At 50.0% G+C, this 15,885-nt stretch overlaps 1 protein-coding gene across 1 annotated transcript; it reads left to right on the top strand.

The window, feature by feature from the left end:
• The first annotated feature begins 4,278 nt into the window (after nucleotides 1-4,278).
• TMEM115 (transmembrane protein 115) lies at nucleotides 4,279-15,383 on the top strand. The gene is made up of 2 exons (XM_024193643.3): nucleotides 4,279-5,461; nucleotides 14,293-15,383. The coding sequence occupies exons 1-2, from the start codon at nucleotides 4,608-4,610 to the stop codon at nucleotides 14,510-14,512; spliced, it is 1,074 nt and encodes a 357-aa protein (XP_024049411.1). The 5' UTR covers nucleotides 4,279-4,607; the 3' UTR covers nucleotides 14,513-15,383.
• Nucleotides 15,384-15,885: the final 502 nt, after the last annotated feature.

Here is a 15,885-nt window from a genome sequence, read left to right as displayed (position 1 = left end):
AACCCACTTCTTCGGATGCATCCGAAGAAGTGGGTTGTAGCCCACGAAAGCTTATGCTCTAATAAATTTGTTAGTCTCTAAGGTGCCACAAGTACTCCTGTTCTTTTTCCTAACCAAGCATTTCCAAAGGCACCCCAGCATGGAAACCCATTAGAAGCCCATAAAGGACAGTCATCATGATGTCCTGAGGAATGAGACACTGGGCGAGTGACAGCTCTTGGAAGTAAAATGCCCATGAGACTGAAGGGAAATTGCTTCTGTATTCCCTTTGCTTTGGTGCATTGTTTGTAACCCTTTGAGTCATAGATTCCTAGATTCCAAGACCACCAGGGACCATTGTGATCATCTAGTCTAACCTCCCGTGTAACACAGGCCAGAGAACTGTCCCACAATAATTCCTAAAGCAACATCCAATCTTGATATAAAAATTGGGAGTGACAGAGAATCCACCCCAACTTTTGGCAAGCTGTTCTGATGGTTAATTAAAAAATTACACCTTATTTCCAGTGTGAATATATCTACCCTCAACTTCCCACCATTGGATTGTGTTAGACATTTCTCTGTTAGACAGAAGAGCCCATTATTAAATATCTGTTCCCCATGTAGGTATTTATAGACTGTGATCAAATCACCCCTTTGTGACGTTATTGACATGAACTGTGACTGTATAGATCATTGTTGCAACCAGGGTCCTATGGTTGCACCAGGTCTTGTACAGAGGAGGTCAAGTGGGGTGTCTGTGGAAAGGTTGTAGTTTGCTGGTTATGATTATGTGGTCTGTTTGTATCATTTTTGTATTTGAAGTTATGAATATTGGGTATGTACTTGTATCTCAATGTGTCTGATTCTAAGTAGCCTCAGTGAAGCATTTGGTCAGCTTCTTGAGAAAGAACTATTCTCAGTAAGTGCCCAATCAAGAAACATTTAACTGACAATGGACTTTGGGAGATGCCAATCCACATCTGAGCTTTCCTGGGAACGTTCAAACTAACATGTAAACAATGGCATCGGCCTGCAAAAAGTTGAATCATTCAATGACATGTGACTTGCCCAGGTGGCTACAAACTCCATCTTGTGGCTGTGATTTTGCACAGGAGAATGAAGGGGTTTCCGCCCACAAGAGAAAGAATATAAAAGGCTCTGGAAACCCCTTCATTTTGGTCTTTAGCTGGCTTGAGATGGCCTTTCCACCCCAAAGAGATGCCTGAAAGAAACTGGAACAAAGGACAGTAACTACAGGGGTGTGAGTGATTGCTGGACCCAGACTAGGAAGGAGTCCAGTCTGTCAAAGAAGCTTATTGGAACATCTCTGAGGGTGAGATTTCATCTGTAATCAGTTTCTTAATGTATTAGACTTAGACTTGCAAGTTTTGTTTTATTTTGCTTGGTAAATTAGTTTGTTCTGTCAGTTATTACTTGGAACCACTTAAATCCTACTTCTTATACTTAATAAAATCACTTTTGTTTATTATTGAACCCAGAGTAAGTAATTAGTACCTGGGGGAGCAAACAGCTGTGCATATCTCTCTATCAGTGTTATAGAGGGCGGACAATTTATGAGTTTACCCTGTATAAGCTTTATACAGAGTAAAACAGATTTATTTGGGGTTTGGATCCCATTGGGAGTTGGGAGTCTGGGTGCTACAGACATGAGCACTCTTTAAGCTGTTTTCAGTTAAGTCTGCAGCTTTGGGGCACGTGGTGCAGATCCTGGGTCTGTGTTGGAGCAGACTGGTGTGTCTGGCTCGACAAGGCAGGGTTCTGGAGGCCCAAACTGGCAGAGAAAACGGGCTCGGAGGTAGTCTCAGCACACCAGGTGACAGTCCCAAGGGAGTTAAAGCCAAGTAGATTGTGCTCCTTGAATCTATCACTATAAGGCATGTTTTCTAATCCTTGATTCCAACACCATCATTTTCTAGTGAGCTCTCATTCCTCCCTGTCCTTATCAGACTTGCTATTGCCAACTCTTGTGATTTGACATGGGTCTCACAGTAGCAAGATTTTTTTCTTTTATTTCCAGTGCCAGGAGTCAAGTGGTTACCTGAGACTCAGCTTTCATTTTAAAAAATAGTAAATTGCTAGCCCTTGTGATGGCAGAGAAAAGCTGGAAAATGTGGCACATAAAGCTCCAAAATCCAGGAGGCAAATAAAAAGAACCCAGCACTGATTAGTGTGAAAATCTCATGACTGCTAAGTCAATTTCATGACTGGGGGGCGGGGGGCTGACTACTGGTTTTGGAATGTTTGGGGCTATGTTTACTGCAGGCTTGTTTGTGTCGGTTTGACAGACATTTAAACAACATGGATAGCAAAGGGATCGGAGGCTGTGTCAGTCTAGTTACTGTCCTAGCCCCTATCTTCTCCATCACACATCCCTTAACCCATCTTTGTTTGCACTGTGGTGTCTAATTCAGACTGTAAGCCCACAGAGGCAGGGACCTTTTGTGTTTGGCTATATGGGGCCATGGAGCCCATGATGCTATGGAAATAAAGCGTAAGAACAGTATCAATACCGGGAAATGTTGGTGTCTTCGTTCGAAGGGCTTGAGAACATGCGAGCAGGAGAACATCACATGCATCTGAGGATACCGCAGTCTCAAGGTGGAGGAAGTGCTTAGAGCATTGAGCTGTCCTCGACTGTAATTGGTGGGATGCTTGGGTTCCCTATGCTGTGATTAGTGGGACACTAGGGTGACCTTAGCAGTGACTGGTGAGAAGTTTGGGACCCCTTTATTGTGTTTGGTGAAATGTTAGGGTGCCCTTTGTTATGGGTGGCATCGAGATGGACTCCAAATGCTTTCTAACAAGCCTGAGAGTCTGTTACATTGCTCCCATGCTGAGAAGCCCCTGTCCATAAACGAATACAGAGTAACCATCGAGTCACCCTGCCATGAGGGGTTCCTAGGTGACTTTCTTGTCATGCTGCTGAAATCCTCAGAGCCTGGTGTACCCTGACCAGCAAGTGGTTGCTCCCACCCCTGGAAAGCTGGGAATTCCCCCTAGTGTTCCCTGTTGGTCTTGCCAAAAACATCAGGGGTTAGCCCTGGCTTTTGTAACCCCTGTGGCCTAGCTGCATGAAGGATCCCCCGGCAGAGTGAGGATGGGCAAGCTGAGGGTAGGACCCCTCATGATTAACCCCCACCAGGGCTTCCCCCTATTCCCAGTCTGTCTCCTCGCCCAGGAGGCAGGTGCCCCAATGTCTGGGGACCAGGGGGTGTCCAGGTTTGCAGTTCCATCACACTTCACTTCCTGGGTTTAGCTTAGGGTGACCAGACATCCTGATATTGGGGGCTTTGTCTTATATACACAACTACTACAGACCCCTCCCCAAAAAGATGTCCTAATTTTTCACACTTGCGATCTGGTGTCCCTCGTTTACCTCCATCACTAGACCCGTTCCCTGCTGCAGAGGCTGCCCAGCGGTGCGGCTGCAGGAAGGGGTGAGGCAGGTCTCATTTCCCCACCCCGGGCCCCTCCCGGCCCCCAGCTCCCTAGGTCAGGGCTGGGATTCTGCTTTGAGGCCTTGCCCCGAGCCTGGGCACACAGGGAGTCCCTGGCCAGTGTGGATCGGGGTGCCCTGGGACAGCCACATCCCGCGCTGCGCTTCCCCCCACGGCGGCTCGTGGAGACACGGTCTGAGCGAGCGCACGGGCCAGCTTCCCCCTGCCCTGGAGAACTTCATCCCCACCCAAAACTACATCCCCCAGCATCCCTTTCGCCAACGGCGCCCCTGGTTCCGACCAGCCCGGTGCATGCTGGGACTTGTCGTTCTTCTCCCCCTTGCGTTCCGTGGCAGTGACCGGCCTCGAGACTCAAATTCCCGGGGTGCACCAGGCGGGCCCCGAGGGCGTTGCGCAGGCGTAGTGCCGTGTTGTCCGCGTCGCCTCTCGGCGGGGTAGTGAGTGAGGCACCGAGTGGCCGCGGCGCGGCCCGGGGGGAGCAGTCAGCGGCGTGGGGTGCCGAGCGGGGCCGCAGCCGGACGCGGGAGGTGGGGTCGGGCTGAGTGGTCGGGAAGGGCCGAGGTTGAGTGAGGCCCGCGGGGCCGGGCCTGGGGCAGGCCCCTGAGGTGAAGGGGGGCGTGAGTGGCAGGCTCAGGGACACGCCCCTAGGCTCGGGACCTGGGGCCCCCGCGTGCGCACACGGCCAAGGGGAGCCGGGCTCTGCCCCGCCCGCTGGGGTAACGGAGCGGGCGGTGGGGTAACGGGTGCAGGGGTCCCGGGCTGGGACGGACGAGCGAGGGTGGGGTAACGGGGTGCAGGGGGCACAGGGTGTGGCAGAGGCACTCCAGTGGGGCCTGGGGCTCTGGAGTATCTGAGCATTTTGGGTAACAGGGCCAAGGGGATCTGGGCTCGTCCCTTTTGGATTCTGCGGCAGGCAGGGTAACAGTCCCCTGCTGTGCTGTCTGGGGGGAGTCTGATCAGCAGGGCGGAGAGGCTCTGTCGTCCCCCCTCTCAGTGCCTGTGGTGGCCGGTGTCAGGACTGAAGTCTGCTCTATCCATACTGAGGAAGAGGTGGAGAGGGGGCTGCTGGATGCATGACTCCCCCAAAAGTATCAAATCAAGGCCCCTGACTGGTTTAGTGAAGGTGTGTGTGGGCAGAGATTCAACATGAACCGGTACCTCCCAGTAGCCCGGCAGCATTTTCTGGCTGTGCTGGCCAGCACCAGTGTGGTGGTGAAGTCCATCTGTGCCACTGTCATCCTGCTCTACCTTCTATCCTTTGCTGTGGACACGGTGTTCGGGCTTGGCGTGACTCCTGGTTACCTCTTTCCACCCAACTTTTGGATCTGGACGTTGGCCACACACAGTGTGGTGGAGAAGCATGTCTGGGACGTTGGCGTGAGCCTGGCCACAGTAGTGCTGGCTGGCAGGCTGCTGGAGCCCCTGTGGGGAGCACTGGAGCTCCTGATCTTCTTTGCAGTGGTGAATATCTCAGTTGGGCTTCTGGGAGCCTTTGCCTACTTTCTCACCTATGTGGGGTCATTCAATCTCTTGTACCTGTTTACCGTTCGCATTCACGGCATGCTGGGCTTCCTCGGTGGGGTCTTGGTGGCCCTCAAGCAGACCATGGGCGACAGCACTGTCCTGAAGGTGCCCCAGGTGCGGATGAAAGTGGTCCCTATGCTCTTACTCCTTATCCTGGCTGTTCTGAGGCTGACCACCCTAATTGAAAGCAACCTATTGGCCTCTTATGGCTTTGGGGTCCTCTCCAGCTGGATCTATCTTCGTTTCTACCAGCGGCACAGTAGGGGACGTGGAGACATGTCAGACCACTTTGCCTTTGCCACGTTCTTCCCCGAGATCCTGCAGCCCGTGATTGGTTTGGTGGCCAACTTGGTGCATGGCATCTTGGTGAAGGTAAAAGTTTGCCGGAAAACAGTGAAGCGTTACGATGTGGGTGCTCCTTCGTCCATCACCATCAGCCTGCCTGGAACAGACCCGCAGGATGCTGAGAGGAGAAGGTATTGTATGTTCCCTTGAAATATATTGTGTGGTTAGAGATCATGAGTTCATGCAGTATACCCAGTGCTAGATACCTACTAAAGGTGAATTGAGATGAGTTTTAATAAGACCACAAAACTGCTTGGTTTCAAATTATTGTGTCTGGGTTTAAATGTTATAAGGATTATTTTTAAAAAGGGAATATTTGAAAATCTGCCCCTGCTTTACTTGCCTCTCACAATCTGAATTCAGGGCTCTGTGTTTACCCCCTGCATCTGACATAGGGGAGCCATCAACTATTATCTGCACTAGAATTTTTTCCCTGGTGACAGCAGCAGTGGAGGCCCTGGTGTGGGACAGCTGCATTTTAGGGCCTATGTCATCGGGTTCTACTGAGAGCAGATCTACCCCAGACACTGTTAAAAACACTCATGCCTTGTGCACAGTAGCACTCCAATCATTGCTATTGCTAGTGAAACTTCAGCGATGATAATCACAAGAAGTTCTGAGCGGGATCCTTGTACAGACAAGGTCTCTTAAGGGGAATGAAACGCTGAGGTCAGCAGGTGGCAGTCCTTTTAGTTCACCTCTTACTACCTATTCTCCTTCCCCCCCCCCCCCCAAAAAAAAAAAAAAAGAATTTCCAGTGCAGAGAAAAATAAAACTACCAAGGAAAGGGACTTTCCGTGCATCAAACCAGAACATTCCATCAGCAGTGGAGCCCACTTCAGAAGTGGGAGCCGTCTCATCATTCCCATTTAAGAATTCAAGGGAAGCTGTTGAACCTTCCTTTTTTAAAAATATTATCTTTGTTCCTAATACGTGGCTTAGATCCTTGCCATATTAATAATCTAGTCCCTGTGCACATGCTTAACTTTAAGTGCAAGAGTATTCCTGTTGAAATCAGTGGGCCGAAGGTTCATGAGTCTCCATGTGACTGGGGCCTTAATTTGCTCTTTGCCAGTCATGCTAGCTTACTCTTCCTCCGTTTTCCAGTATGGGGAAGAAAATGAGCTGAGTCAGTTTCACCGTTTCTAGTCACTTTCACTTCCTTGATCTGTTGAATCCAGGCAGCTGGTTGGGTTTGAACTCAATGGCAAAATATTTAAAAAGAAAAATTGCAAACACTGTTGTAAATTTGATTTCATGAACCATTTTATTCATAGTCAGATTTTGCACACATTCCCTTTAACTTCAGTTGACTGTACCTCCTGTGCAATCTGATCATGTGTTTCATGAGTTTCGAAAGCAAGTGAGGCAAGAAACCTTCGCATTGTATTGTCTTCAGTGTAAACATTTCCCTGTATTTAGTCCTGTTTGGGGGAGATAGGGCTTGGAATAATGGTAACTGATTCAAGCTTCTGCTAGAGCTAGCCAGGTGGCAGTAACCTGAGCAGCTGCCACATCTGCACGGCTGCCCAGTTAGTAATTTCCCATAGGCCGTTCAGGAAAGATTGGCTTAAATAAGTCTCAAGCCCCAGCTTGGAGCATTCAGAGTGAAATGGAGCTAAGAACCTGCTGAAAAAAGTTGCCAGCTAATCATGTTCTTGTTAATGATGGCTCAATGTAATGGGCATTTCTGGGCCTGGCTTCTGCTAGGTGCCTTCTGCCGAACTTAGTTGAGAACATTTGGCTCTCTGCCAGATCAGGCCCTCTAGGTAGCTGCCCAGTTTCAGGTGCATTCCACCTGGCATTCAACTGGATGGCCATTCCTTAAAGCAGAAGTCATCATGTATTGCTTCGTGCAGTGGAACAGACTTTTGTTATATCAGTTGAGGAGAAAAGGGAGCTGGCGAAGGGTTAAATCCCTGCCCAAATGCATGGTTTCTTGGTTGCAAATGGGCTGTTGGGATTGAGGACAAAAGTGCAGTGGAGAGAGAACCCCTCTGTCCCTCCACTGGCAGGTTAAGTAGGAATGTTCATAGGTAGCCCCTGTCAGAAGGTGGCATCACGGGCCGGGAGGGATTAAAGTGGAGGAATCCTGCTAGGAGTACTGGAGATGTGGAGAATCCTGCTAGAGGGAAGGGAAGGCGCTGAAATGAGATTGCATGTCTGGGGGAGAATGTGGTTAGTGTGGGAAAGCAAATAACTAGAGTACAACATGCACTGACAGTTCAGGGGGTTGCTATGTGCCCTCTTCTATGAATCCCCACATTGCACTCCCTGTTTCCACAACAGCTGCCAATGCCAGGTATCCAGAGCACTATAGGATGCACTGTAGTCAAGGTGTATTCTGGGTAGGTTGATGCTTTGTTTCGCCTAGATTTGGAGGACTGAGGGAGGAGCCCCTGCTAGGAAGCTTGGAGGGGAAAAGGAGGGTTTGGCTTCAGTGCAGTTGCCGAACTTATAATAAAAACCATCTGTATGTATTTGCTGATGCCCTAGATCTGAGCTTTCTTCAGGGTTGGAAATCCAGCCCTTCTGCTGTGGAAGAAAGCTCTTCCCAGCTTCATATCACCTTCCTAGCTGCCTGCAATGTTGGCCTGGATTGGGCTTCTGAAATGTCCTGCTAGCCAGATCTTCTTTTCCTCCTCCTCAGAGCTGGCTGTCAAGCCAGCTTCTTGTAGCCCATCCAGAAGTGCTGATGCTATTGCCTCACAATAACTGCTGGCTGAGTTTTAAATGAAAGCTTCGCTTTTCAGGGTAGAGGGTTGATCGTGCTCATGTGATGAGGTACAGATAAGGGTACACCTGCTCTCTGGCCTTTTAGAATTGTTAACTCTGGAGCAGGTGCAGACCATGTGGATGCTGCAGCCTCCTCCCCCTGTGGCTTGTTCTGAGCTCCACACTGAGTGTTTTACCCAGAGGGGCAGTTTCCTTGATGTGGGTGTTTTTTCTCAGGAGTCTCCCTCCCTGGTGACACATCATTTGCTTAAACAAGAAGAGGCGCATATGCCTTGTGGGAGGAGAGAGTGCATGTGACCAGCCCTTCTGTTAGGGTGAGCCATTGGGAGCCCTAAGTGTCTGCGCAGTAGTTGTATCTGAAATCCTTCAGTCCCTTCCTGGACCCACCCAGGTTGACTCCCACAGAGCCTAGTTTCAATGTGAAGAACTTGCTTGGCCTTTCTGACTGACATGGGGTGTACAGACAATGGCAGTGAGGACTGCAGATGGCTGGAGGCATGGGCACTATGCAAAGCAGTGAAGAGACTGATGTGAAGAGTCACCCTGCAGAGGCAGCTCTCTGTCCTAAGTCTGTGATGGGTTTAAGCAGACAGGGGAAAAGGGCATGGGGATGGCTTTAAAAACTGGGCAGAATTCTCGGCCAGGCCAGGCCACGGATTTGCAGCTGTGCCAGGTACAAAGCTGCCATTGACATCAGTGGAAGCTGAGTGCCTGTAGTGAGGGTGGAAATAGGCATTCCTGCCCTGCTGGTGTCTTGACACCAATATTCTAGTCACATCAGAGAGCATCTGGGTCTCAGCATGATTCACTAAAGCTTCCTAGGAGTGAATTGATTTGTTCAGAGAGGTGCCAGCTGCAGCCCCTGTGCTCCGCCTCCACCCAAGAGGTCTCCCCTGAGGCTTCTCTGAGCTGCCAGTCTTTTCCCAGGACCTCCTCAGGACCTGCAAGTCAGTCTTGGGGACCAGATCTGTAGCTGCCACTGAGCGGGAGGACCTCCTCACAGAACCACTGCTATGCAACCTGCCATTGCTGTGTGCAGGTGGTGGAGTCCTCTCTCGTGTGCCGGAGGATGGTCCTGGCTGGCACCACCAGAATCAGAGACCTCCTGGACTACGATCAGAGGGACTGGGTGGACCCCGTGGCCAGCGCATGGGGCTGCCAACCCTGTCTGTCCCCTGTCGTGCTCCATGAGGTGAGGGCAGCCTAGCCTCCTGCTTCTCTTACTTTCTTCGAGCGGGTCCTGTGGGAGGGTCCTCCCCACTCACTCCAGCCCTCCAGAACTCATCAGGCCCCTGCCCCATGAGCCTCCTCAGCCGTCCCCGACACACTATCTGAGTGGGCTGAACGACATCCAGCCAGTCGGTCCACCTCTGAACCAGGCCCAGGGAACATCTGTACATGCTCGTGCTTCATACCATCCACTTACTCACCTTGGGTTCCACCCTGACACCAAGTGGCGGGGCCTACTGCCACCTGCTGAGGGTGAGGAACCCCGGTGGGCCAGTCTGTGCTCCACTTTGGTCCCACAGCCCACTGGGGATGTGACCCCTTCACAGTGCTATGAGCACTGGCGTGTACCTGGCATGATTCACAAACTCCACACACACACACCTGTCCCATTTGTGGGGAGAGGGAGACCCTGGCGCACATGTATGTAGAATGTGTCAGGTTGCAGCCCCTCTTCTGGCTCCTCCAAAACCTCTTACTGAGGTTCTGGTTGCACTTTTCCCTTCACCTCCTGATTCTTGCACACCCCATCCATGCCCCCACAAAGTCATGGGACCTGCTCATCAGCTTCCTCCTGGTGCTAGCTAAGATGACCATCCATCATACCAGGAGAAGAAAGCTGGCTGGTGTGGGGGGCGGAGAGGAGGGGTCTCTGCACCCATGGGGCCTATTTCTTGTCCGCTTATATCTCTGGGCAGAGTCCACTGATTCCTGGGATGCCTTTGAGGGGTGGTGGGTGCTATCTGGGGTGCTCTACTCCGTGTCTCTTCTGGTTCCCTGATTTCCAGCCTTTAATCTCAAGCCCATTCCTGTTTTCTCTTTGGTTGTCCCCAGCAATCGATTATAGCCTGGACCTAGTGCTTCCTGTCCTGTAATTGAGGGGGCAGGCCTTTAGTTATGGGTGGGCCTAGATCCACCTGGCCCCTGCTCTGTCTCAGAGAAGGTGGGACAGTTTGCTTTCCACTAAACCAGCTCTGGGAGAGCAATAACAATGGCGCATGTTGCTGGTTCAAGCGCTTCCTCTTCCTCCAGCCAACCCAAGTTCCAAGTGCTCTCTCTCATTCGCTGGCGTCTTTGCGTATGAGCTGAGGAGGAAATTTCAGGTGAGTCCTGTTGAGATGGTGAGGTGAAGTGGGATCTGGAACAGGCGTAGGCCCTTGGTTCATGTTGGTGTTGCACTGAGTCTCATGCAGTTATCACAGACCTGCTAAGTTCCGTCTAGTCCCAGGAACTCAAGTGGAGTTGTTCCCTTTGGATACACACACCAGGGTACGTTTTAAAGCAACTTTAGTGATAGTGAAACCAGCCAGCTTGAGAGCCTAGGAGACTTGACCCACAGAAATGGGGATCTGATGAGCAGCAGTGCAAACTCCCCAGCCCCAATTACCTTGTCAGTATGCCTCAGCCCTGTCTCAGAGGGAACGCACCTCTAGAGATGAGACAATTGTTTCCTCCCCGCCCGTCTATCCAGTGAATAAATTTGGCAGGCTCTTGGACTATGGCTGGGCAGTGAACAGAAATGACTCAGAGCTGGAATGTCTCATTCCTCCGGCTGCATCTTGCACCACACAGCATAATTTCCCAGTAGACTATGAGCGCTCCTATATAATGTGGCATGGCAAATGTGAGTCAATGGCCAGTGCAGATTCAGAGTAGTGACTCTGCAAGGGGCTTGCAGTGAGGGTTGCATTGTAATCCATTACTGACTTGGAAAACAAATGTCCTTGTTTTTATGTAGAATAGATAAAGCACCTTCTTTTGCTCCATATATCTTAACCTCTCTAGTCTGGCTTCCTGTTGCAGTGAGGGTTAAATTACTTCTGAGACATGGGGTGGGACAGGACAGTTCTAAAGATGGGTTTCTCTGTTTAACAGGCCTTTGTCTTGTGTCCTTGTTCCTGCCTTTCCCTCTCTTCTTGCTTCTTTGCTACTGTCTCACCACTCCCTTCTTGTTTTTGTGGGTGGTGTTGGAATTATTAATTTTTGCACACGGTATTACTACGACACTAATTTAACCATAAATTCCTTTATTAAATCCAAAGGCCAAATAGTGTTTATACAATTGCTTTGAACATGCCTAAAAAGCCTAAATAATAAGCAATTTATTACACCCAATATAGTAACAACACATAAGCATTCGATCAAGATACTTACACTCAACGGGCTAAACCCAGGAGTGCTTAGACCCATATTGGTCTGCTGCAACATAGTCATGCAGATGTTAGCAATGAACCCTTTAAGTGTTTACTTTTTCTGCCCTTCAATAAACAAGTGATGTCACTGCCAGTTACTGACCTCAGCTAAAAACCAGTTGGAGACAGTTCACCCTTATTTCCAATCTTAATCCAGATAATATTTACAATCCTCAAGGCCTTTCCTCCCCTCCCTCTTGCTGACTAACAGTTTTTCAATGCACCGGGGCTCACATAAGCTTTAACACTGGTGTGGAGGGTGGGAAGGGCCATGTTGGCTCATTTTAAGACAGATTCTCTTTGTTTTATTTAAAATCATCCGCAGTCACCAGTATGAGTCAGAGGCTGCCTTTTTAGAAACTTCTCCTTATCTCATCAGTTAGTCTTTGAACCAGATGTCCTCCTGACTTCATTCCCTCTGGCCTTATGACTCATTATTTCAAGGTATTCCTTCTACTTGCAAGTCAGGGTCTCTTTACAACACAAATATATTTCGTTAATCAAATTTAAACTAACTCTAATTTGCATTTTTATATTTATCCAGCAGTGGTATCTCCTAAGCTACCTTTACTCCTTCCCCTTCAAAGACCCTTTCTCCCAACTGGGGGCAGCTAGATGGGAGCGTTGCCTGACTTGGCACTTCCCCGCCCCTAGGCAATGATTGCCCTGTGACAGTAGCTCTCCCAGCCTCTTCTGGCCCAAAGAACAAGAAATCCACTGGCCAATGTGTGCTGCACCCTCTGACCTGTCAGTCTCCTCCACCTCCTTTCTTTCTCCCTTCCACTTCAGTCTCTTACCCCCATCTGCCCAACAATGAAGCCTTTGTCCCTCTTACTCTAGTGGTTCCCCAGTGGCAGCAGGAGTAAAACTATCAAGGATGGTGCCAGTTTCACTCCACAGTTGCATTTCCTGCCAGCATGCTTAGGGGGAAGCAGTTTGTGTAGGAACAGCCCAGGGAGATTCTCCCAGGAGAGGATGGACATTGGTTAACACAGGGCAGATTGGGGCACAGGATGCCCCCAGGCCTGCACCAAATGTAATCTGGCATTCTGGCATGCATATATTCCATAAACACTCCCACACTCTTCAGAATTTCCCTTCAGAAGAGTGGGGGCTTGACCTCAGCTGAAGAGCAGACATTAATCCCAGAAAAGGGGGGGATTTATTCAAGGGATAATGTTATCAGCAGAAGAGTAACAGAGGCACTGAACAGTGCTCCTGGGTGATCTAACAGCCAGGCTGAGGCATTCAATAAGCTGCTTCTGTGGTTAGCACCTTGTCTGCTTCTCTGCCAGCACCATATTTCAAATGACATGATACCCACAAGGAAAGGAAGCTGCAGTTTGGTCCTGTTGCCTTCTAGGACTCCAGCAGTGTCTGTTTGGGGGCAGGAGTTAGGTGGAAGGACCAGGAAGGAAGCGATTGACTCTCCAATAAGTCAGATTGTCCAAATACACATCTTAGGAGCCACTTTGAGCTCCCAGTGAGGACCTAGAGGCCCTAATTCAGAGGCCAGTGTTTGAAATCTGTGTCCTTTTGTCTCTGAAGATTTCAGTGTAGTGTGTGGGAGGAAAATGTTCCCTCTTCTGTGTCCAGACTGGCTGAAACCCTTCATTGCCTAAACTGGATCACAGACTCGCTGCCCAGTCCCTATTAGTATTTATTACTACTGCAGTAGTGCCCACAAGTCTCAGTCAGGATCAGGGCCCTGTAGGTGCTATTCAGACACATAGTAAAAGATGGTCTCTGCCCCAGAGATCTTACAATCTCATGGGTCTCCTATCAATGCTGCATTTGGAAGGGATATGCCCTTAAGTGCAAATGACTGTACTTGGGGAGGGCAGCAGGAAGAGGGTCATGGTTCATATGCTGTCCCGACTGAAGCCAAGATCCTGAAAGATTCTTTCCCTTGGGAGACCCTCCCAAGTCCCATTCATCGGTGTTTTCACCAAATGTGGTTCTTGGTGTTGATGGCCTAACCTGGTGGGTTGCTGCCTTTCAGGAGACCCTGATCTATTCAGATCTTAGCAAGGTTATCCAAGACATAGCCACAGGAGGGTCTGTGCTTATTGGTGGCTAGATCTGGGGAGTAACTGCAGGAGCTCTGCATTTCCCTGGCACTTAGGCCTCTGCACTGTGAAATTTCCCTGCAAGGAATGCCCACTAAGGAGGACAGTGTTGGTGCATTCGCTACTGCCCATAACATCTCCCAGGCAAGAGCAGCCAAGTGAAACTGACACAAAAACCCTACTGCCTCTGCTGGAGATAGGGAGTGTGCAGGAAGTGCAGAGACACGTCCTTAACTCTTTGCTGCTGCTGAGGGTGCTCTACCATGGGGAGATGAGCAGAGGGGACTAGACTAAACCATAAAGCCGTCGCAGACTGGGAGAAGCAGCAGCCAGAATAAATGGGAGATACACCTGAGTCGAGAGGGATGGAGAGCTGCATGCAGGTTTGGTGAAGAGAGTTATGAGCCAGCAGGAGGTAGGAGCACCAAGGATGGTAACTGATGTATGGGGAACAGTAGCCACTCAAAAGAGACTGAACAAGAGGAAGTGGGGCAGAAGTGCAGCAAAAGGAGAGTGGGTGGGAATCTGAGCAGGGCTATTGTATTAGAGTTCTTTTGCTCCCACCCTAGTGGTTATTTGGGCTGGACAGATGGTCGATAGAAGCATTGGGAGATGTCCCCCCCCCCCCAAATACCCATGAAGTGCCCAGCACGCTGTAACATGTGCCTTTTCCCTTCTCCCTGGGAGTGCCTGAAGCTGATCCTGCACTAACCCCGCATGTCCGTCCTTGTCCTATAGACAACTCGCCCTGAAGGCGCTGAATGAGCGGTTGAAACGCGTGGAGGACCAGTCAGCATGGCCCAGCATGGAGGACGATGAGGATGAGGGAGGTCCCAAGGCGGACAGCCCGCTGCTCCCTGAGAAGAGCCAAAGCAGCCGGGATGCCAATGCTGCAGGGAAAGGAGCCAGCCAGGAGTCCAGCCTCATCACCTTTGAGGATGCTCCCCCTCAGCTGTGACCTGTGAACATACCGCCTCCCCTGTCAGAGTGATCCCTCCTATCTTCTCACAGTCCTGTCTGCTCCCCAGTAATGCTGTCTGCAGGGAGCAAGGGGACACCTCCAGCAACCTCAAGGGGAGAGGGCTACCTCATTCCAGCATTTAATAGCCACAGTTGGCTGATGCCGTGTTTCTAGACTGTCTCTGGGTGGTAACCGTTAGCCAGTGCTGGCTCCTTGGAAGGGCGCTCTCTCCTGCTGGGGCTCTGGTTCTCATTCGCTTTCTTCAGTGGTGATGTGAGGTTCCTCAAAGACACTAAGCAGGGCTGGGCACCAACCACCAAGGGGGGTGGACTCGTGTGTGTCTCTTCAGCACAGGACATGGACTGGTCTGTCCAGAGAGGCCTTACGCTGGCCGCCTCTGCCAGTAGCCACCACTGGGGCTAACTGACTGTATACGCCTCAGTGGTGGCCATGGCACTGGACTCATCCGGCCTCAGGATTTGCCCTATGCATGGTTGGTCAGGTCCCAATTTTGAAGCCTGTGTGCTAGACCACTAGATGATCCTCACAGCATCCCAGAGGGCAAACTCAGCAAGTGATACAGCACTTTCTCTCTCTTACTTTTGTGGTGGTGGTTGTTAAAAAGTACCCTGCAGCTTCCTTTTTCCCTTTCAAAGTTAGTTTTGTTACTGATCTGAGGAGTGGGAAGTTTTTCTTAATCCCTTTGCTGTATTAACCCTTTCCCCTCTGGCCCCATTATCTGGCAAGAACTGACTACAATAAATTCCTGAGTTGAGAATTTGCCATGATCATTAGATAAGCCTGTTTAGCTACAAAGTAATTGCTTAATACCACCCCCTTGCTGCAGCTGCCTACCTTGAATTATTGACTGGGACCACAGAGCTTTGAGACTAGTCCATGGACATACATCAACCCTAGTCTTTCTGTGGGTGTCCTAGAGGGGTTTAATTTTATTTGTGTTATTGCTACTTTGGTTTTTCTCCAATTTCTTTCGCAGTGATTTAAATTGTAACACAGCCTCTGAACTGGGTGGGACCTGTGCGTTCACTGCTGCTTGGATGAATCATCTGTGCATTGATTCTTTGTCAGATGGCAAATCTGTTTTATAGTGGGGCTCTTGACAATTCTTCCAACACCTGCTTTTCCCCCTCCCTTTGATTAAAATATTGGTTTCCCCTCTCCTTTTCCCCTCCTCTGTGCTGATGGGATTTTTTGGAGAGGGGTTGGGGGGGCTTATCTGGAAAAGCTTTCTTTGAGAACCAGCCCCCCCCCCCAGACCATACCACTCCATCTTGTATACTTCTCTGGGAGGCAGCTACCAAATTGAGGAGTGTGCATGTGTGATTTTTTTTTTTAAAGGGCCACACAAG

This window comes from Terrapene carolina, unplaced genomic scaffold (assembly GCF_002925995.2).
Source record: "Terrapene carolina triunguis isolate 2854851 unplaced genomic scaffold, T_m_triunguis-2.0 Scaffold235, whole genome shotgun sequence".
NCBI classification, from domain to species: domain Eukaryota; kingdom Metazoa; phylum Chordata; order Testudines; family Emydidae; genus Terrapene; species Terrapene triunguis.
This window is presented reverse-complemented; position numbering and strand designations above follow the sequence as displayed.